At 37.5% G+C, this 24,452-nt stretch overlaps 2 protein-coding genes across 2 annotated transcripts; one reads left to right on the forward strand and one right to left on the reverse strand.

Moving 5' to 3' along the window:
- The first annotated feature begins 1,659 nt into the window (after nucleotides 1-1,659).
- LOC123563661 (testis-specific serine/threonine-protein kinase 3-like) lies at nucleotides 1,660-3,187 on the forward strand. Its single transcript, XM_045356582.2, has one exon. It carries the CDS (start codon nucleotides 2,071-2,073, stop codon nucleotides 2,923-2,925), a length of 855 nt encoding a protein of 284 aa, XP_045212517.1. The 5' UTR covers nucleotides 1,660-2,070; the 3' UTR covers nucleotides 2,926-3,187.
- A 12,345-nt stretch (nucleotides 3,188-15,532) lies between these two features.
- LOC128553318 (uncharacterized) lies at nucleotides 15,533-16,517 on the reverse strand. Its single transcript, XM_053534455.1, has 3 exons — nucleotides 16,254-16,517; nucleotides 15,872-15,947; nucleotides 15,533-15,593 (listed from the first exon to the last, which is right to left on the reverse strand). The coding sequence occupies exons 1-3, from the start codon at nucleotides 16,439-16,441 to the stop codon at nucleotides 15,540-15,542; spliced, it is 318 nt and encodes a 105-aa protein (XP_053390430.1). The 5' UTR covers nucleotides 16,442-16,517; the 3' UTR covers nucleotides 15,533-15,539.
- Between the last annotated feature and the right edge of the window lie 7,935 nt (nucleotides 16,518-24,452).

Consider the following 24,452-nt stretch of genomic DNA (forward strand, 5'->3'; position numbering starts at 1 on the left):
CATCACCATTGTGTTAGAAATGTCCGAACTAAGAAAATGAGTGGTCATATAATGAGCTTTTATTCAAAAATGAAGAAGTTATTGCGATTTTGTCGGTGATTACGTCATTATATAAGTGACGTCATTACGAATATATGACGTCATTAAAACGGTTGTCGCACACTTATTTTTGTAAAATAAATTGCCAGATATCGGAAAATGAAGTAATGACAAGATAAATAGAATAATAGGTTAGTGCCTAAGATGTAGAAAGTTTATCTGGCTCGGCTCCGGACGTTATCAGGTTCGCCTTCAGCTCACCCGATAACTCCTCCACCTCGCCAGATAAACTTTCTCATCTACGGCACTAACCTATTATTCTCTATATATACTCTTTCAATAAAGTTATTACATTGTATCATCATCATCATCATCATCATCATCATCATCATCATCAATCATCGTCATCATCATCAATCATCATCAGCATTATCATCATCATCATCATTGTTATTAAAAGTCTATTTGTCGGTAGCCAGACTAGTCTTACGTAAATTTTAGGAAATAATACAACACTCTATCAACAGTTAATGGGCCCATTTTCATTGACGTTTCCCATTTTAACTGACAATAAATTCTGCTGTTTATGATAAATGGCGCTTGTCACAAATCGTACTTAATTTTCTATATCTGTCAATAGTATTAAATTACTATCGTTTATTAAAAGCGAAATTTAATTTGATAGCATAAATTGATTATGATATCAGACCATCCAAAATTGGATTGTGCATAAAACACGTTAAATGAGACTTGTCATTAACGAATGGCTTCATTATTTCAGTACAGAAACCCACCTCCCGCCGGGATTTCTGTTTAAACAAACATTTGAGCCGCGCTATGAGAAAAACCAGCATAGTGTGTTTGCGACCAGCATGGATCCAGACCAGCCTGCGCAGTCTGGTCAGGATCAATGCTGTTCGCTAATGGTTTCTCTAATTGCAATAGACTTTGAAAGCGAACAGCATGGATCCTGACCAGACTGCGCAAATGCGCACGCTAGTCTGGATCCATGCTGGTCGCAAAGGCACTATGTTGATTTTCTCATGGCACGGCTCATTTTTTACATCACCAGTTGAAATGAACACTCTTTATTGTAAACAGAACTCTTTTTTTTTTTTGCATCACTTGAGATAGGATATTATCTTTGCAAAATCTATTATGCAGTAGGTCTCTTAATCCGCAGTGATTTAAAATAAAAATAAATGTTGGGTTAATGGACAACTTTTAAAAAGAAAAAAAAAGAAAAAAAATCATGCTTGTTTCCGTTTTTCATTATTTCTAAACTGTTAATTACTTTTTTGGTAAATTGTATGCGGTCTGTGTGATGCTGCTTTTTTGCAAAATAGTAAGAATTTTGCAGGACTGAGGCGGGTTCTCGTCCGATAAACTAATCATTATTTTAACCTTTTTTAAATAATTTTATAAAAATCGAAAGTTTAGTGTTACTCCACTAAATAGCAATAAAATATTTATCATGTCAATAATGGCCATTATAATTTTATAATCTAAAATCTTTAGATACCGTCAAAAATAAACTCTGAATTAATGAGCGCATCTCAAATTTTATAGCTTTTTCATATTTTTGTTGGTTCCAATACAAATATTTGTTCAATGTTTTAGAGTTTGTTTATCTCCTAAGTTTCACAAATATTTAAGACAACTGGACGTAAAATGAACATGTGGCATTGATTTTTAGAGCTTCGTTATGCATGACGTCACAATAATTAACCTTTGACACGCTATTGTCTTAGATGCGCATCAACGCGAATCAATAGAAACAATTAACTCATCATGCAATCCGAGAATAAATTGGAATTTCTTCGTGAATTATTAAAAAGGATGGGTATGTAGGCAAAGAAAAATAAATAGTTACTGCCGCTATATCTGAGATTTCTTCAGACGAGGTGACAAATTAAAGGAGTATCATTGAATGCAGTCATCAGTATGTGAAAGAGAAACTAAGACTGGAATGAAAAAAGTTTTGGATGTTTTGAAGCTGAAAATATTACTTTGCATAGAATTTTTTGCGGAATGGAGCGTACGACGCCCAAAAAGTTCATGCGGATTGCTGACACACTGGCAGCCAAAGGCTATCGAGTTGGACATCAACTAGGTGAAGGAACTTATTCAAAAGTCCGAACTGTCGAAAGAGTTGCAGACCGCAAGATGTGTGCTGTAAAAATTATTGATCGACAAAAAGCGAGGAAAGATTATTTGGCAAAATTTTTGCCAAGAGAATTAGAAATTATCAAGAGATTAAAACATAAAAATGTCATTCAAACATTTTTGTGTATAGAAACAAAGGAGTTTATATTTCAAATAATGCAGTATGCGGAAAAGGGTGATGTTCTTCAGCTGATCCACAGCCATGGATTCATTCACGAGCTAAAAGCGAAAACCATTTTTCACGATGTCGCAAATGGATTGAAATATTTACATAGCTTAAATATTGCTCACAGGGATCTAAAGTGTGAAAACATTTTAATATTCAAAAACAATGTTGCTGCGGTGACTGATTTTGGGTTTGCTCGTGCGTTCGATATAGATTCAAGCGATATGATGTGTCGGACATTTTGCGGAAGTACTGCGTACGCATCACCGGAACTGCTTCGCGGAATTCCATATGATCCAAAAGGGAATGATATCTGGGGAATGGGTGTCATTTTATTTACAATGCTGTGTGGAAGTATGCCTTTTAATGACACAAACGTGACCAGGCTTGTTCAACAGCAGTTGTCACGTGACATAAAATTTCCTCCAAGAGTGAACAGTAGAGTCAGCGAAGTTTGCAAAAAGTTCGTGTTCGACATTCTTGACCCTGGCATTACGAAAAGGCCGACTATTGATACACTTATATCATCTGACTGGCTCAGAGATTCTTCCTAGAAAATGTACTCGTTCAAGAAAGAGGAATAAGATAACAATTATCCTGCCCTCATTAAATGAAATTATAATGACGAGACAATAAAGGCATAGATAATAAATATTCGTCAGCATGGAACTTTTTTTTCTTCATTTCGACAATACATTTGTATTCGTCCTCTTCTTTTTCTATTATAACTGGACTACGATAGGGTCATTGCCAGATTTGTTTGAATATGCAGAAAATAAACGCGCTATTATGTACCAGTGTGATAAAATAGGGTTATTATAACAGTAGCTTGATCTGGGATGCAGTATTCGGCTCGAGTGGATTTTGCCAGATCGGATCTCTCGAGGCGCGCAAGCGCCGAGTGTGATCCGACCTTGCAAAATCCACGACAGCCGAATACAAAGTCCCAGATCTAGCTACTGTTATAATGACCCTTTTATTATATACCTTTACCATTTTGAATATTGTTTTGTTCTTGAACGAAATCTTCAATGTTTTTCGATATTTAATGGAATTTAGTGAAGTTTTTATGTGCGCTACTTATAGAAATGTGTCAGGTCATGCATATTAATGAAAATAGTCCGGCAGCATACAATACGGAAGGTACAATACGGAATTTAAAAGGTACAATACGGAATTTTTGTCTGACTGATCATATTTAATTGTGAAATACAAGCCGATTTTTTACAGAATTTATATAGGTATATAATAAAAAGCGATATCCCCTGCCCGTTGAACACCGGTCTTTGGCATCCAAACGTTATTTCTGGATACAGTTGTCTCTCATGACCCACGTTAAATGTCTTTTTTTATCAAGGTTAATGTTATCATGTTGTCTAGCCCATATCCTGAAATCTTCTTTGCACGTGCGTTCGATACCAACACACGCAAATAAAGGAATGTCAATACATTTTGAAAAATGTTAATTCCGCTGTATGCATATTTAATTCTCATGTAAGTAAAGGCATTCTGAGAAATTGGTAATGTAGATGGCGACTCCGGTTCAATCACATTTTGAACAATTACGGAAAATAATCCCGACGACAATTAAAATCATTGGACGCACAAAGCCGGTGACAGATAACAAGCGACTAAGGTATTGGAATACAAATGTTGGAGTTACTTACCTTAGATATGATTTCGTGGATAAAATTAATCATGTGTGATACCCTTTGGTTACGTTTACATGTTTTTGAAAATATCTACTGCAGTGATATCATATTTAACCACATTTTCATGTTCAACAAGTTCAGATGTGCTTTACATTCATATGTATGTACATAACTCGTGCTAAGCACATAAAATGAGAGCAAACTGACCAGAGGGGTATCCCGAGAACAAAGAAAGATAAATATGCCTGGCTCTCTATGAATCTTTAACGTGCCCGATGTAGAGCGCCGATACATCGAAGCCGTCTTTCGAGGGGCGAAACCAATGCAGACCCCTTATATAGTATACATCAATCTTCTAACGGAAACTAGTTTCAGAAAAAAGAGAATTTGAGAATTTGCTTATAACATAGAAGCCCCGTAATGTCACTCGGCAGTTTCTGTTTGTTTACGTACTCGGCACTTTCCGTTTGATTACGTACTCGGCACTTTCAGTTTGATTACGTACTCGGCACTTTCTCGGCAGTTTCTGTTTGATTACGTACTCGGCACTTTCTGATTGATTACGTACTCGGCACTTTCTGTTTGATTACGTACTCGGCACTTTCTGTTTGATTACGTACTCGGCACTTTCCGTTTGATTACGTACTCGGCACTTTCAGTTTGATTACGTACTCGGCACTTTCTGTTTGATTACGTACTCGGCACTTTCCGTTTGATAACGTACTCGGCACTTTCAGTTTCATTACGTACTCGGCACTTTCTCGGCAGTTTCTGTTTGATTACGTACTCGGCACTTTCCGTTTGATTACGTACTCGGCACTTTCTGTTTGATTACGTACTCGGCACTTCCCGTTTGATTACGTACTCGGCACTTTCCGTTTGATTACGTACTCGGCAGTTTCCGTTTGATTACGTACTCGGCAGTTTCTGTTTGATTACGTACTCGGCACTTTCCGTTTGATTACGTACTCGGCAGTTTCTGTTTGATTACGTACTCGGCACTTTCTGTTTGATTACGTACGTACTCGGCACTTTCTGTTTGATTACGTACTCGGCATTTTAACGCTTACAAAAGCAGGGGAATGCCGAAATCGCATATAGAAAATACGTAAATTGCCGACCACTACCTTAAAATCACACTCGAGCATTTATGAATACGGATCCGGGGCTTAAACCGTTCATTTGCCTATTCATGGCACAACTGTATAAACAGAAGTATTTCATTGAATTCATTTCGCGGTTGAATAACATTTAATGGCTTAGCACTTAAGCTTTATGTCGTTACATTTTCTTGTCACAACATTCTTTTTTACGGGAGATAGATTTATACTACCCAAGACTCTATAATTGTCTTCAAAAAAATGTCTTAAACATTTTCGAAAGTGCAAACAATGGGAATATACAACGTCTGTCTATTTCACAAATTATTTGGTATTCACATGCTATGATTTGTCGGCATGATGTGTTTGTTTTATTTCGGGGTTTAACGCCATTTTTCAACAGTATTTCAGTCATGTCACGGCGGGTAGTTAACCTAACCAGTGTACCAGTACAAACCTGTTCTCTGCAAGTAACAGCCAAATTCCCCCACATGAATCAGAAGTGGAGGACGAATGTTTTCAGACACAATGTCTTTTATCAAATCGTCACGGAGAACATACACCCCATCCGGGAACCGAACTCACGACCCCGACGCTCTTCCCTATTGAACTAAGTGGGCGGCTTTTTACCAATATTCTACAGAGGAATGGAAATCTTTCTGCCTAGAAACGTTAAATCTTTTATGTGCAATGTAGTTCCGTGTCATGCATATAAAATATGATCCAATTTCAACATTATTGTTTGTATGAACAGAACCAGAATCTCTTACGAGTAACTAACCCTTACCCTGCAAAATTTCTATAATGAACTTGTCCATCTTTCAATTTTGGGCGAACAGTGCAGACCATGATCATACTGCACGGATGTGCAGGCTGATCTTGGTCTGCACTGGTCGCAAAGGCAGAATCACTTACCGCCAGCAGGCTAAGAGTTAAAGAAATTTAGTAAGTGTATAACTTTCTTTCAGAAAAAATATTGTTGTTTAGGTCTATGTCAAATTTTACATCATAAATTTTCAAGAATTGAGCGTGAAAATACATACGATGGACTTAAAATAAGCTTTCCGTTAATAAAAGGGATCATAAGGAGGATCGGTGTTCTTCTGTTCACAGCTCACCGCTTAGAAATTTTTGGAGATAATTAAATAAAGGAGGAATATTTCGTCCTAACAACGAGGCTTTATATGGTACTTTAATAAAAAGCAATACTCAACAAATTACAATAGACATTTGTTGATTATTGCTTTTTATTAAAACACTATAAAGCCTCGTTGTTAGGACGAAATATTCCTCCATTAATAAAAAGCAATACTCAACAAATTACAATAGACATTTGTTGATTATTGCTTTTTATTAAAACACTATAAAGCCTCGTTGTTAGGACGAAATATTCCTCCATTATTCAATTATCTCCAACAAGTTCTAAGCCATGCTAATGGTCCAAGACCGCATTGGAATATCATAATTATAATCCAAGAGCCTTGAAGTAATTCTCCAAAATCGCAGGTCCGGCGGCTACATGTAATCTCTTGTCATCATTATTAGGTCGACAAACGGAAAATGCCGCTGCGGCAAATTCGAAATTGTATGCAAATCATCTCATTTATACAGTGAAGAGAGTGTGAATATGTCGTTCTTCTCGCGCAGTCTTGATGAGTTCAAATAACTTGTCATTTATTGGCAGAACATCTCATTTAAAATCGACCCAAAAGGCCATGCTAGCTAGGCTGTAATTTTCATCAAATTAATTTTTGACGTAGCGTAAATATATGTAGAAGAGGAAGCAATAAAAACTTGCCAAGTTTGTTTGATGGCCGTTATGTTTCAAGATGCATACTTTTCTATGACTTTTCATAACAAATGTTGTAAATTGATATTATGTCGACATCTGAATGTTCGAAATTAAGAACAATTCATTTTTGATGAAATATCTAAAACAAAAATCAGGAAAATGAAATTATGCAATGAAACAAAAATTTATTAAATGTTTTTCAGTGAATTATTGAAAACATTACAGTATAGTGAAATATATCTGTGAATTGTCATGATGAGTCATATCAAATATGCTATTCGCTGGTAAGAAATTATAAAATGGGTAAATTTGGTCAAAATGGAAAAATGTGTTTGTAAGCTCAAAAAATCTATCACTCGTAAAAAAAACAAAGACAAACATCAAACAGGGAATGCCACGTACCAAAATCGCAGCCTTCCCAAAACGAAACCCACAGCACGCAGACGCGCACACCACAAACACACACACACACATACACGCGCACACACACAAAGCCAACACACGTGGACAAAACGAACAAACAAAGGAACAGTGGGGCACCGCCTTGGAACGGTCAGTGGCAAAAACACCACTGGGGAGCTTAAAATAGAAAAAGTGGAAACTCCACAGGTCGCTCAACACAACAAAAATGAAAAAGTTGTGGAAATGCATGCTACCGTCCACGCCCTCTAGCCCCGGGTTGAGCAGAACTCAACATTTACACATGCTAAAAGTACCAAAAAAAAATTTAGAGACATCCGCAGATGTGTTCATACGGCGGTGCACATGGAACCTTCAATGCTACACTAGTGTGTAATTCCATGACAAGAGGACCGTGATGGTCCTGAATCGCTCACCTCTTCCCACATGACCCAGTTTTGAGTATGACGTCATTATTTGACATAGTGACCTAGTTTTTGAGCTCATGTGACCCAGTTTTGAACTTGACCTAGATATTATCAAGATAAAAATTCTGACCAATTTTCATAAAGATCCATTGAAAAATATGGTCACTACAGAGGTCACAAGGTTTTTCTATTATTTGACCTATTGACCTAGTTTTCGAAGGTACGTGACCCTGTTTTGAATTTTACCTAGATATCATCATGGTGAACATTCTCACTAATTTTCATGAAGATCTCATGAAAAATATGGCCTCTAGAGAGGTCACAAGGTTTTTCTATTTTTATACCTACTGGCCTAGTTTTTGACCGCATGTGACCCAGTTTCGGTACTGACCTAGATATCATCAAGGTGAACATTCAGATCAATTTTCATGAAGATCCATTGAAAAATATGGCCTCTTGAGAGGTCAAAAGATTTTAATAATTTTAGACCTACTGACCTAGTTTTTGACTGCAGTTGACCCAGTTTCAAACTTGACCTAGATATCATCAAGATGAACATTCAGACCAACTTTCATACAGATCCCATGAAAAGTATGGCCTCTAGAGAGGTCACAATGTTTTTTTATTATTTGACCTACTGACCTAGTTTTTAAAGGCACGTGACCCAGTTTCAAACTTGACCTAGATATCATCAAGGTGAACATTCTGACCAATTTTAATGGAAATCCATTCACAAGTATGGCCTCTAGAGAGGTCACAAGGTTTTTCTATTTTTAGACCTGCTGACCTAGTTTTTGTTCGCACATGACCCTGTTTCGAACTTGACCTAGCTATCATCAAGATGAACATTCAGACCAATTTTCATACAGATCCCATGAAAAATATGGCCTTTAGAGAGGTCACAAGGTTTTTCTATTATTTGACCTACTGACCTAGTTTTTGATGGCACGTGATCCACTTTCGAACTTGATCTAGATATCATCAAGATGAACATTCAGACCAACTTTCATACAGTTCCTATTAAAAATATGGTCTCTAGAGAGGTCACAAGGTTTTTCTATTATTTGACCTACTAACCTAGTTTTTGAAGACACGTGACCCACTTTCGAACTTGACCTAGATATCATCAAGATGAACATTCTGACCAATTTTCATGAAGATCTCATGAAATATATGGCCTCTAGAGAGGTCACAAGGTTTTTCTATTTTTAGACCTAATGACCTAGTTTTTGACCGCACGTGACCCAGTTTCAAACTTGATCTAGATATCATCAAGATGAACATTCAAACCAACTTTCATACAGATCCCATGAAAAATATGGCCTTTACAGAGGTCACAAGGTTTTTCTATTATTTGACCTACTGACCTAGTTTTTGACGGCACGTGACCCAGTTCCGAACTTGACCTAGATATCATCAAGGTGAACGTTCTGACTAATTTTCATGAAGATCTTGTGAAATATATGGCCTCTAGAGAGGTCACAAGGTTTTTTTCTATTTTTAGACCTAATGACCTAGATTTTGACCGCACGTGACCCAGTTTCGAAGATGACCTAGATATCATCAAGATGAACATTCTGACCAACTTTCATACAGATCCCATGAAAAATATGGCCTTTAGAGAGGTCACAAGGTTTTTCTATTATTTGACCTACTGACCTAGTTTTGATGGCACGTGACCCAGTTTCGAACTTGATCTAGATATCATCAAGGTGAACGTTCAGACAAATTTTCATGAAGATCTTTTGAAATAAATGGCCTCTAGAGAGGTCACAAGGTTTTTCTATTTTTAGCCCTACTGACCTAGTTTTTGAAGGCACGTGACCCAGTTTCGAACTTGGTCTAGATATCATCAAGATTAACATTCTGACCAATTTTCATGAAGATCTTGTGAAATATATGGCCTCTAGAGAGGTCACAAGGTTTTTCTATTTTTAGACCTACTGACCTAGTTTTTGAAGGCACGTGACCCAGTTTCGAACTTGACCTAGATATCATCAAGATGAACATTCTGACCAGCTTTCATAAAGATCCAAGGAAAAATGTGACCTCTAGAGTGGTCACAAGCAAAAGTTTACGGACGCACGCACGCACACGGACGGACGGACGACGGACACCGCGCGATCACAAAAGCTCACCTTGTCACTTTGTGACAGGTGAGCTAAAAAGCGGCGTATGGTCCCCAGTTAAAATAATGGGTTTGCCCTAAACGAGAAAACAATGAGCAGAACTAAACAAACTGGAATTTAGAAAGGGGATCTGAGGTTATGGAGCCTGCATATCACAGGAAAACTGCCAAAAGACAAAATTAAAAAGCAGGCACCATATCCAAGGGGTGATTAAACAATACCAAAAGCTATGAAAGCAGGAGTATTGGAACCACCCAGGCCGAAATGTTCATGCAGAGAAACTAAACAGTACCAGTAACACGACATAAAAGTCGTGCTGAACGATCTGAGAAGATCGAAATATAACAGCCCTGATTGAATGTACGGGGAGACTTTTACGGCCGCCACACGGCACAAACAACGCTGCTGTGATAATAAAATAGAAAAAGTGGAAACTCCACAGGTCGCTCAACACAACAAAAACGAAAATGTTGCAGGCTCGGTTTGATTGAGCCTGTTCATGGACGGTAGTGGAAATGCATGCTACCGTCCATGCCCTCTAGCCCCGGGTTGAGCAGAACTCAACATTTACACATGCTAAAAGTACAAAAAAAGAAAACAATTTAGAGACATCCACAGATGTGTTCATACGGCGGTACACATGGAACCTTCAATGCTACACTACTGTGTAATTCCTTGAAAAGCGGTGTATGGTCCCCAGTTAAAATAATGGGTTTGCCCTAAACGAGAAAACAATGAACAGAACTAAACAAACTGGAATTTAGAAAGGGGATCTGAGGTTATGGAGCCTGCATATCATAGGAAAACTGCCAAAAGACAAAATTAAAAAGCAGGCACCATATCCAAGGGGTGATTAAACAATACCCAAAGCTATGAAAGCAGAAGTATTGGAACCACCCAGGCTTAAACCGGTTTATGGTGCGCACCCAACCTCACTCTTACCCCCACCATGTTCCAAAGACACCGGACAGCGAAAATAAAAGTAATCAACTCCACACGTAATGGAAACAAAAAGGCATGGCATGTAAAACAGAAAGATGCTCGTGTATAAATATATAAAAAGCAAACCTTAGAACCAAAAACGTATGTACTCAATGCCTTTTCAGAAGACAGAGCAACAAGAGAAACACCCTTAAGGGCCCGACGAAACGGGCCTTTTATGAACCTGTCATACTCCATGTCTGAAATGCACTGAGCTACTTTAATTAATTAATGTACACATACTAATTTGTTCCATGTATTAAAATGCAGCAAGGAGCTACTATTTAGTTTCGCAGTCAAAATGAACTTTTCATTAACATCATCAAGAAATACGCATGACTCGACTAGTTCTTTAAAAGATGGTAACAGAATGTCAAGATCAGCATCAGAAAGGTGGACACCGTCCCACCGAACAGTCCCGGACAGTCCATGGTGACATCAAAATTTTGAGCCAGGCACCACCATAGTAAAGGGCTACGCGGTTTTGATTTTTGTCTTCTAGCCTCTTTCGTCGGGCCCTTATGGGTGCCTCCCCTGCTGCTCTGTCTTCTGCAAAGGCATTGGGAATATGTGTTTTAGGTTCTTAAGGATAGAGGGGCCTCCGTGGCCGAGTGGTTTAGGTCGCTGACTTCAAATCACTTGCCCCTCATCGATGTGGGTTCGAGCCTTACTTGGGGCGTTGAATTCTTCATGTGAAGAAACTATCCAGCTGGCTTACGGCACGTCGGTGGTTCTACCCAGGTGCCCGCTTGTGATGAAATAATGCACGGAGGGGCACCTGGGGTCTTCTTCCACCATCAAAAAAAACAAAACAAAGACAAATATCAAACTGGGAATGCCACGTACCAAAATCGCAGCCTCCCCAAAACGAAACCTACAGCACGCAGACGTGCACACCACAAACACACACACACATACACGCGCACACACACAAAGCCAACACAAGAGGACAAAACGAACAAACAAAGGAACAGTGGGGCACCGCCTTGGAACGGTCAGTGGCAAAAACACCACTGGGAAGCTTAAACCGGTTTATGGTGCGCACCCAACCTCACTCTTACCCCCACCATGTTCCAAAGACACGGGACAGTGTAAATAAAAGTAATCCCCTCTAGGTGAATCTCTAACACACCAAATGGAAACAAAAAGGCTTGGCATGTAAAACACAAAAATGCTCGTGTATAAATATATAAAAAGCAAACCTTTAGAACCAAAAACGTATGTACTCAATGCCTTTTCAGAAGACAGAGCAACAAGAGAAACACCCTTAAAGCCACGACGAAACAGGCCAGAAGACAGATATCAAAACAGTTCAGTCCTGGTAGGATTTAAAAACTGCTTCTCATAGAGTCCTCCCCCTCTTCCGTCAGACACAATCAAAGAGGGAAGCGTAGTGTCCAACTGTAAACGGGTTGAACACTAAACATGCGGTATGTCTCAAAACAGTTTGGTCGTAACCTCTTTTAATAAAAACAAAGAAAAATATCAAACAGGGAATGCCACGCACCAAAAGCGCAGCCTCCTCAAAACGAACCCCCAGCACGCAAACGCGTGCACCACACACACACACACACACACACACACACACTCAACAGCTTACACATCAGGACAAAACGAACAACACACACACACACTCAAAGCCAACACATAAGGACAAGACGAACAATAAGCATACACACACGCGCGCACACAAAGTCAACATACAAGGACAAAACGAACAAACAAAGGAACACAGTGGGGCACAGCCTTGGAACGGTCAGTGGCAAAAACACCACTGGGGAGCTTAAACCGGTTTATGGTGCGCACCCAACCTCACTCTTACCCCCACCATGTTCCAAAGACATGGGACAGTGTAAATAAAAGAAATCCCCTCTAGGTGAATCTCTAACACACGTAATGGAAACAAAAAGGCATGGCATGTAAAACACAAAAATTCTCGTGTATAAATATATAAAAAGCAAACCTTAAGAACCAAAAACGTATGTACTCAATGCCTTTTCAGAAGACAGAGCAACAAGAGACACACCCTTAAGGGCCCGACGAAACAGGCCAGAAGACAAATATCAAAACAGTTCAGTCCTGGTAGGATTTAAAAACTGCTTATCATAGAGTCCTCCCCCTCTTCCGTCAGACGCAATCAAAGAGGGAAGCGTAGTGTCCAACTGTAAACGGGTTGAACACTAAACATGCGGTATGTCTCAAAACAGTTGGGTCGTAACCTCTTTTAATAAAACGTTTGATAATCTTTCCAAATATATTTGGAAAATTACCGTGACCCAAGATCTTACGAAGTTTGTAAACCACATCCCCATAAAAAACGGGTTTAGAAATACCTTCTCGCAGAAGTGTCTTTAAATTACTATTGAATTTTAAAACTAAATCAGAATTACGATAATAAAATTTAGCAAAATATTTACGCAATTTGTAATAACGGTAGCCTTGCTGAAGAAGTTTACCTGTAATATATTGATTACGTTCATTGAAATGCTTGACATGACTACACGCTCTGGCAAACTGAATTATTTGAGAAATATATACCCCATAAGATGTAGCCTGAGGTACATCCCCATCCAAATGAGGAAAATTTACAATACTAAAATTAAAATCATCCCTCTTGTCATAAATTTTGGTATGTATAAAATTGTCATAAATAGAGAAATGTAAATCTAAAAACGAAGCATCAGTATCCGAATTGTTAGTTTTAATTAACTGAAGCTCCCTAGGATAAATAGTACCCACCAATTGACCAAAAAACGGATTATCCATATTAAGAATATCATCTAGATAGCGTGATGTATTATTAAATGCCGTTATAAAGTCAAATAGCCGTTAACGCAAGAAAAAATTATCAGACATAAAAATCGGAAGAATTTGTGCATGTCTACTCAATACTGGCCATGTATTAAGTTTCATTGAACTGGATGGAAACTGTATAAGGAATCGAGTGCAAAAGGGAAAAATCTTATTGCAGAACGAAATGCAAAAACCAGGGGCATAACTGAAGAAGAAATTTTGAGACATGGAAGTTCAGACAATACGTGCATGTTCACTTCTTGCTGATGACGTGTATCAAGTTTCATTTGAATTGGTTGGAAAATTATCGGGAATTGAGTACACAAGTTACAGATGTATTTTGCTAGGGCCAAAAAGGGGCATAACCGTTGAAGACATAATCATACAACAGGCACATGTCCACTCATGTCTATGTCATATACCAAGCTTCAATTTAACTGTAAAAAAGCGTTAGGAGTAGAAAACACAAGGAACAGATGTAGGCGCAATATTGCTAAGTTAAAAAAAAAAAAACAGGCTTAACTAAGGCAACATAATCAGATGCAAGGCATGTGAATGTCTACTTCATGTTGATGATGGGTGCCAAGTTTCATTTAAATTGGATGGAAACATTAAGGAGTAGAGTAAACAAGGTACAATAGTAACTTTATTATTGTTAATTCCAAAAATGAGGCACAACTCAAACAGTAATTATCGCACATGCAAGTCGAGACACTTCATGCTGATCATGTATATCAAATTCCATTGATCTGGATAGAAACTGCAGGAGTTAAGCACTTGAGAAGATGTAATGAATAGACAAAATAATGGACTGATATAGTTCAAATACCATCCAACTCAACTCTTCGACACCCGGGGCATAAAAACTATACACACGTTACTTGACCTTGACTACACACACGTTTAACGGCCTAATCTAAAAGTCTTATAACACTGAGATTTATATCATATAATGTGCTGAAATGGTACCAAAAGGTTGTTTTTGATAAACTGATAAATTCCTCTAAACCAATAGCGACAACCACAACAAAGAGAATTGATTGAATAATTTGCAAATCTAGCCTCTTCTTTTAGCATCTCATAATTTGGTGAAAACGTAGTTCTTAACCACCAACCCTGGTAAATTTAAAACATTTTTACTAGAAAATATAATGCTAGGAAAAATAATGTTCATCTCTATTCCTGTGGTAGTAACATGTACATATAAAACGAAATATATCAAACTATCAGAGTTCATCGGTACGTTACATTGTGACCCAAGTCAATTAAAACTACTGGAAAATTTAAATCATATAGATACATGTACTTATAAAAAGTAGTATCTAAAACAGTAAAAGAGAATACAGAATAATTTTGTTACAGCGAAAATACAGTATGACTTACTATCCCTAAACCTTTTGCCTTTATTATGTTAATACGACTAATTTTCAACCTACTGTAGTCTGCCATTGACCATAATGGCTATCCTAGAACACAAAGCATCCGCTTCTTCCATGTAATGTGTAGTCAATATGGCTCCTCTTTGGTACGCCTTAAAACTGCTAGATATTGTATCCCTGTATCATACAGAATGTAAATACAATCATCGGTGTTAGGCCTCTCCTTGTATAGTATATGATATATATATATATATATATATAACATATATTGGCAATGTAATTGCTATATCCAAGATTCATGCATCATACACTTAATGTAAAAAAAAAGATAGAAAATTGCAGCTACAACAAATAATGTACTGGATTTTAAGACCTGTTAAACAGAAATAACAAACAGAAATATCTATACACACTCAAAACTTGAATCTTGCATGTCACACTCCCTATTAGAAGAGGGTAAAAATATTTCCATACCATAAGAAGCGTTTGGATTGTGGGTCCATTCCTGTAGATGGTTAATCCAGGAGAACAAATCTTGGCTGACCCAGCATACTTATACAATAACTCAACTGAAACAATTTATTTCAACTAAATCAAATTTTATTTCTATAACAGTACTTTTCAAGTCAATAATTTGACAAAGTTAATTTGTACAATGGATTTGATGTGAACATTTGATATATACATGGTGTACCTTAAATATTCAATATATGGTAGGTGTCATATATTGTTATGTTCTGAATATCATTGGCTTTAAACAAGAGCATTAACATTCCATTAAATATATGAAGGAATCAGGTTATAACCATCATATTTCCCTTGTTTCAGTTTATCTCCATGAAAATACCTTTCTTTTGGTTCCCCCCGACAATTTCTTTGAGCGCTTCTCACCATGCTCATTCAGCTGAAAGTGGTTCATGTAACTACAGAGAAACATGCAAAATAATACTTAGTGATGTATTCAAAAACATTTTTGACTAGAACAAGTATGCCTGTTAATGTAAACAAGTAAACATTCCTATGTTACTGGATACTAGATAAATACTTATAAAAACTTTCAGTTTGGAAAGATTAAGACGCGATAATACACTTGTGTGAATCTTGTCAGCTGATTGTGACATTATTTCTCTCTTTAACTACAGTTATGGAAGCTGAAATAAATCTTTAGAAACAGTAAAAAGTTATTTCACTCGTCTTTCTCACTACTTAGCAAGACTAAACTAACTCACAAGTCAATGCAAGGGTTGATTTCATCAGGTCTTATGCCTCTAATGTTTGAGAAACACTGCAGATGCTCCTTTAAAGTAACACTGTCCCATAGCGCATCATGTTGTGGACAGAACCCCATGACACCAAAGGAATTAAACAAACTTGACCTCACATCATGTCCACCAACAAATACCTGAAGTATATGCATTATTTTTCATTTGATGTTCAAATATCAGATATTGGCATTAATTTAAAAAAGTGGAACATTGCGATTAAGGAATCAAGAGTAATCACTGTATTAGTCAATGAATTTTCCGCCATTTCTTGAGTGATGTAAATAGTCAGTATTGAAAGTTGTAATGTTATATATTTATGTTATAATACATATATAGTATATTGTAACACATTATTACTATTAATATACTATTAGTACTTTCTGTGTAACATTTTCAACATTTCAGGGTCATGTTTGATATATAATTTACAGCACATAAAATGGAAGACTCTGCTGCCTAGTAAAGTAAACCCGGCAGTGAATTTACATGTCTATGCCAATGCAGCCATATGATGAGTTAACACAACAAGAGCTGTCGGAGGATAACTATTCAACAGCCTTGTTAACTGAATTAATATAAAGTCAATCTTTTTTGTTTTTGTTGGGTTAAACGTCGTACCGACACTATTATAAGACATATGGCAACTTTCCAGCTTAGATGGTGGAGCAAGACCCCAAGTACCCCTCCATGCATTACTTCATCACCAGAGGGCACCTTAGTAGAACCACCGACCTTCCATAAGCCAGCTTGGTGGCTTCCTCAAATTAAGAAGTGAGGCTCGAACCCACATCAACAAGGGGCAAGTGATTTGAAGTCAGCGACCTTTACCATTCGGCCATGGAGGCCCCTAAAGTCGAACAAGAGATCACAGAGTGATCTTGGCGCCCACCAATGTGCCAATTCTTGAGTGTTCCAAATTTCAAGACTTACTGACTAGCTCAAGGTCAAATTTCATTTCCGTACACAACACTGTGCATGTGGTCCAAATTCGAAAGCTGTAGCTTGAGAAATGTGAAAGTAAGTCACTAGATCAATTTCAAGGACAAAGTTCTTTGTACACAAAACTATGCATGTGCATCAAGTTTGAAGGCTGTAGTTTGAGAAATTTGAAAGTAGGTCATTAGGTCAATCTTAAGGTCAAAGTTTATTTCGGTACACAAAACTATGCAAGTGGTCCAAATTTGAAGGCTGTAGCTTGAGAAATGTGAAAGTAGGTCACTAGGTCAAAATCAAGGTCAAATTTCACTTCACAACACAAATCTATGCATGTGGTCCAAATTTGAAGCCTGTATCTTCAAAAATGTGAAATAGGTCACTAGGTCAATGTCAAGGTCAAAGTTTGTTTTGGTACACACTCTTATGCATGTGGTCTAAATTTGAAGCCTGTAGCTACAGAAATGTGAAAGTAGGTTACTAGGTCAATCTTAAGGTCAAAGTTCATTTCGGTACACAAAACTATGCAAGTGGTCCAAATTTGAAGGCTGTAGCTTGAGAAATGTGAAAGTAGGTCATTAGGTCAAAATCAAGGTCAAATTTTATTTCGGAATATAGAACTATGCAAGTGGTCCAAATTTGAAGCCTGTACCTTCAAAAATGTGAAAGTAGGTCACTAGGTCAATGTAAAGGTCAAAGTTTGTTTCGGTACACAAAACCATGCATGTGGTCCAAATTTGAAGGCTGTAGCTTGAGAAATATGAAAGTAGGTCACTAGGTCAAAATCAAGGTCAAATTGTATTTCGGAATACAGAACTATGCATGTGGTCCAAATTTGAAGCCTGTACCTTCAAAAATGTGAAAGTAGGTCACTAGGCCAATGTAAAGGTCAAAGTTTGTTTCAGTACATAAAACCATGCATGTGGTCCAAATTTGAAGGCTGTAGCTTGAGAAATGTGAAAGTAGGTCACTGGGTCAAAATCAAGGTCAAATTTCATTTCGGAACACGAAACTATGCATGTGGTCCAAATTTGAAGCCTGTACCTTCAAAAATGTGAAAGTAGGTCACTAGGTCAATGTCAAGGTCAAAGTTTTTTTCAGTGCACAAAACTATGCATGTGGCCCAAATTTAAAGGTTGTAGCTACAGAAATGTGAAAGTAGGTCACTGGGTCAAAATCAAGGTCAGCTCATGTCAAGGTTCATCTTGCCACTCAAAACCATACATGTGGTCCAAATTTGAATGTTGTAGGTTATTGACAAGAAGTTTTTAAAAGCTTTTCCCTATATATGTCTATATGAACCATGTGACCCCCAGGGCGGGGGCCACATTTGACCCTAGGGGGATAATTTTAACAAACTTGGTAGAGAACTACTAGATGGTGCTACATTACAAATATCAAAGCCCTAGGCTTTGTGGTTTGGACAAGAAGATTTTCAAAGTTTTTCCCTATATAAGTCTATGTAAACCATGTGACCCCCGGGGCGGGGCCATTTTTGATCCTAGGGGGATAATTTGAACAAACATAGTAGAAGACCACTAGATGATGTCACATACAAAATATTAAAGCCCTAGGCCCTGTGGTTTTGGACAAGAGGTTTTTCAAAGTTTTTCCCTATACAAGTCTATATAAACCATGTGACCCCCGGGGCGGGGCCATATTAGACCCCAGGGAAATAATTGAATCTTCTTGGTAGAGGACTACTAGATGATGCTTCATACCAAATATCAAAGCCCTAAGCTCTGTGGTTTTGGACAAGAAGATTTTTAAAGTTTTTCCCTATATAAATCTATGTAAATTATAGAAATAAACAAAGGGCCATAACTTACTAAAAAATTGTTGAACCAGTCTGATTTTCAGGGGGACACAACTAGGGTACCAATACATCATTCTGACAAAGTTTGGTCAAAATCCCCCTGGTAGTTTCTGAGGAGATGCGATAACGAGAAATTGTTAACGGAAGGACGGACGGAAGGACGCCGGACCACGGACGCAGAGTGATTTGAATAGCCCACCATCTGATGATGGTGGGCTAAAAAGAGGCATTATTTTGTAAAAATGCAAAATAATTTGCTTTGCTTTGCTTTTGCTTGCTTTGCTTTTTGAGCTTAATGCCAGTTTTCAACAGTATTTCAGTTATGTAACGGCGGGCAGTTAACCTAACCAGTGGAGTTGGCAGTTACTTGCGGAGAACAGGTTTGTACTGGTACAGAATCCAGTAACACTGGTTAGGTTAACTGCCCGCCGTTACATGACTGAAATACTGTTGAAAAATGGCGTTAAACCCAAAACAAACAAACAAAACCTAACCAGTGTTCCTGGATTCTGTACCAGTACAAACCTGTTCTCCGCAAGTAACTGCCAACTTTCCCACATGATTCAGAGGTGGAGGACGAATGATAGCAGACACAATGTCCTTTATCAAATCATCATGGAGAGCATACAACCCACCCGGGGATCAAACTCACGACCCCGCAATCCCTAGATCTGCGCTCTCCCTATTGAGGTAAGCTGGTGGGTAAAAAACACGAAACAGGCCAGAAGACAAATATCAAAACAGTTCAGTCCTGGTAGGATTTAAAAACTGCTCATCATAGAGTCCTCCCCCTCTTCCGTCAGACGCAATCAAAGAGGGAAGCGTAGTGTCCAACTGTAAACGGGTTGAACACTAAACATGCGGTATGTCTCAAAACAGTTGGGTCGTAACCTCTTTTAATAAAACGTTTGATAAGCTTTCCAAATATATTTTGGAAATTACCGTGACCCAAGATCTTACGAAGTTTGTAAACCACATCCCCATAAAAAACGGGTTTAGAAATACCTTCTCGCAGAAGTGTCTTTAAATTACTATTGAATTTTAAAACAATCAGAATTACGATAGTAAAATTTAGCAAAATATTTACGCAATTTGTAATAACGGTAGCCTTATTGAAGAAGTTTACTTGTAATATAGATTAGGTTCATTGAAATGCTTGACATGACTACACGCTCTGGCAAACCGAATTAATTGAGAAATATATACCCCATAAGATGTAGCCTGAGGTACATCCCCATCCGAATGGGCAAAATTTACAATACTAAAGTTAAAATCATCCCTCTTGTCATAAATTTTGGTATGTATAATATTGTCATAAATAGAGAGACGTAAATCTAAAAACGAAGCATCAGTATCCGAATTGTTACTTTTAATTAACTGAAGCTCCCTGGGATAAATAGTACCCACCAATTGACCAAAAAACGGATTATCCATATTAAGAGTAAACCATTTCACTCGTGGCTACACCGCTCCTGAACCTTTTACACGTGGCTACAACGCTTCTTAACCATAGTCAAAATGGAATAAAGAGAAAATGTGTTAGTAAGCTCAAAATATCTATCACTCGTAAACCATTTCACTCGTGGCTACACCGCTCCTGAACCTTTTACTCGTGGCTACACCGCTCCTTAACCATTTCACTCGTGGGTACACCGCGCCTTAACCAATTCGCTACATCGCTCCTGAACCATTTCACTCGTGGCTACACCGCTCCTTAACCATTTCATTCGTGGCTACACTGCTCCTGAACCTTTTCACTCATGGCTATATCGCTTATGAAAATATTGCATAATCTATTCTTCGTTCGTATATATTTGGATTCCAACCAAAAACAAATAATTAAAAGGTTTCTAAAACTTGGCGATTGTATGGAATATGTTGAGGTCGTGAATGGATAGTAGAACATTATTTGAATTCGACACGTTTTGAACACTAAACAGTAAGATAGAGAGACACAAAGAAACATACAGACAGAGAGGGAATTAGTCTCAGTTATGAAGGTTTAGCGTATGACAGGAATTTATTGAGTTGATTACTACAAAGAAAACGCATGTAGTATCCAATCTAGTGTTTTGCATCAGAAAATATCGTTAAAAATCTGTTATCAAACAAATGTATATTTTTAATATAGAAACTACAATAAGGATAAATCATTCGATGATTTTATGTTGCTAAATTTTAAATAATGAAAATTCTTTATGTTTTCATGACAGATGTCAAAATTTTGTTGTTGTCTCAATTTTGATACATTTATGCCCTTTAATCTTTGATAGTCGAGAATGTGCTAAAAATGTATTTATGATAAGGTCATTGTGATGTCTGGATAATTCAAATGTTAAGATTGCCTGACTGATAAAATGTTGATTACTGTCAAAACTTGTTAATATTCTAAATACTTGTAGTTTTATTACCATGTAGCTTTCTTGAATTTGATTGGTTTATACTGTTAATTACAGTCACAGATAAGGGTCATTTTAATTGGTCAGTTATTATATGTTGAGAGCGAATATATTTTCAAGACAACAGGTTTCTAGGAGAATAGCTTTGGATTTCCAAGTAGAAATAGAGAATAATAAGTTAGTGCCGTAGATGAGAAAGTTTATCTGGCGAGGTGGAGGAGGTTATCGGGTGAGCCGAAGGCGAACCTGATAACGTCCGGAGCCGAGCCAGATAAACTTTCTCCATCTTAGGCACTTACCTGTTATTCTATTTATCTTGTCATTACTTCATTTTCCGATATTTGGCAATTTATTTTACAAAAATAAGTGTGCGACAGCCGTTTTAATGACGTCATATATTCGTAATGACGTCACTTATATAATGACGTAGTCACCTACACAGTAATGTGGTTACAATTAAAAATCGCAGTAACTTCTTCGTTTTGTAATAAAAACTCCTTATTTGACCACTCATTTTCTTAGTTCGGACATTTCCAACACAATGGTGATGGTTTCAATGTAAAATTTCTTATGACAACAATATCGATCATAAGGTCACATGATCCACTAACCGTATATTACTGGTCACGTGTCAACTGACGGTATATCAAGAAAGATATACGGCACCCTGATATCGGGTCGAAAATATTGCAAGTGACAGGATAAAGCACCTACTACCGGTTGCAAAATACATAAGCATATAATTGGTATCTAGCATAACTATAAGCTAGCAGAGCAAATCAACAAAATGGCATGTTTGAAGTATGCAATTTGAAAGCTATGTATTCATCTCAGTGTTGTTATATTTTCTGGTCCTTCGGGATCATTGATTTCAACTAATTTAGATTCGAAGATTGGATCATTGATTTCAAGTCATTTAGATTTGAAGATTGAATACTGCTTAAGCCGGTGCTAGGGGGCGTGGGCAGTGTTGCATTTTCCATTACTGCTCATGAACAGACTCAATCAAACCGGGTCTGCAATTTTCACTGTTTGCATTGTTTTCGGTGCTTCCGAGGGATCTACTTTCCAGATTTTATTGAAGTTAACAGTAAACAAAATAAAACAAACAACATGCAGTACATAAGAAGCATTGGCATAAATACAGTAGCAACAGTAATGCATTGTTGTGCATTGTTGGCACAACAAGAACAGCGAAAACTCTGTCCGTTCCAAGCACTGATCAAGCTCCGGAACTGATTTAGGTTTGACCCGTATCTAAAATATTGGCAGCGCAAGAACGGAAGGAGTTGCTACCATATCTTGTTGTCTTTACTTGTGGCACTTTTGCAGTGTTTGAATACCTAAAAGAATAAGGTTTATCATTAATATTTATAAGGTCATGAAGATAAGCTGGAGTCTGTTTATTGATTATTTTAAAAGTTTCAATATAAATTGTCCTTAGACAATCCTGTGCGCATGGGCGACAGAAGGGCGATACTACGATGTTAAAAACTTGAAACTACGTTGCTAAAAAGCCAAAAGTACAATGGTAAAAAGCCAAAAGTACAATGGTTAAAAGTCAAAACTACAATGTTGAAAAGTCAAAACTACGTGGGTGAAAAGCTGAAGCAACGAAACCATGATGTTGAAAAGTTGAACAACGGAATCACGATGATGAAAAATAGAAAAAGTGGAAACTCCACAGGTCGCTCAACACAACAAAAACGAAAATGTTGCAGGCTCGGTTTGATTGAGCCTGTTCATGGACGGTAGTGGAAATGCATGTTACCGTCCACGCCCTCTAGCCCCGGGTTGAGCAGAACTCAACATTTACACATGTTAAAAGTACAAAAAACAATTTAGAGACACCCGCAGATGTGTTCATACGGCGGTGCACATGGAACCTTAAATGCTACACTAGTGTGTAATTCCATGAAAAGCGGCGTATGGTCCCCAGTTAAAATAAGAGGTTTGCCCTAAACGAGAAAACAATGAGCAGAACTAAACAAACTGGAATTTAGAAAGGGAATCTGAGGTTATGGAGCCTGCATATCACAGAAACTGCCAAAAGACAAAAAGCAGGCGCCATATCCAAGGGGTGATTATACAATACCCAAAGCTATAAAAGCGGGAGTATTGGAACCACCCAGACCGAAATGCTCATGTTAAGAAACTAAACAGTACCAATAACACGACATAAAAGTCGTGCTGAACGATCTGAGAAGATCGAAATATAACTGAATGTACGGGGAGACTTTTTACGGCCGCCACACGGCACAAACAACGCTGCTGTGAAGTCGAACAACGAAATAACGATGATTAAATTCGAAGAACGATAATAAAAGTACGAAATAATTTCGACTTTTCACTGTCGTAGTTTCTTATTTCAACTGTTCAACACTACAGTTTCGTGTTTCGTTTTGACTATTTACCACCGAACTGTATAACTGTATTCTTCTTTTTGTTTTAAATAGCAATTGAACTTGTAACAATATTTCTATGGCATTTTTCATTTGTATATTCAGTCTCCTGCATAAACAGGCTATATACAAGAAGATCTTTTTTGGTAAATAAAACACAATCTAGCTAAAGAAAAGCAGCAGACTCAGTTCATGAAAGGTAATGTACACCTCTCACTTACCCCTAGCAATGACTAAGCATATGCCTCTCATGTACGTACATTGAACGGACACCATGATTAAAACGGTTCAGACATAATATAATCATGGGGTCACTACCTTAAGATTTTTTGTGCTTCCTCTCTCTGGTCCTCTACACTATAAAATAAATAGCTAACACATGTTTTCTTGTTCCTGAACGGCTGCTCCTGCAAGTGAGACTTTTTATAGTCATGTTTATTACATTGTAAAATTCAATTAAGGTAAGAAAATGCAAGTATCTCCGGAACTGAATATCATATATATTATTTATAAATGCAGTTTCTCTTTAATTTCATACTCGGTGGTGTCAAATATGTAAATTATAAACTGCAAACTAGAGGATGAACAAATGGTCTAATTCTGATTGTTAAAA

The sequence above is a fragment of the Mercenaria mercenaria genome, chromosome 2 (genome assembly GCF_021730395.1).
Source record: "Mercenaria mercenaria strain notata chromosome 2, MADL_Memer_1, whole genome shotgun sequence".
NCBI lineage: Eukaryota > Metazoa > Mollusca > Bivalvia > Venerida > Veneridae > Mercenaria > Mercenaria mercenaria.

Bases quoted from the DNA above. Each gene is read 5' to 3' on its own strand.
- LOC123563661 (XM_045356582.2), top strand. From the start codon at position 2,071: ATGGAGCGTACGACGCCCAAAAAGTTCATGCGGATTGCTGACACACTG.
- LOC128553318 (XM_053534455.1), bottom strand. From the start codon at position 16,441: ATGCATATACTTCAGGTATTTGTTGGTGGACATGATGTGAGGTCAAGT. The intron at 15,948-16,253 runs GTGAGTTAGTTT...GTTTCTCTGTAG, and splicing joins ATCAACCCTTGCATTGACTT to TTACATGAACCACTTTCAGC. The intron at 15,594-15,871 runs GTATTTTCATGG...AAATTGTTTCAG, and splicing joins CGGGGGGAACCAAAAGAAAG to TTGAGTTATTGTATAAGTAT.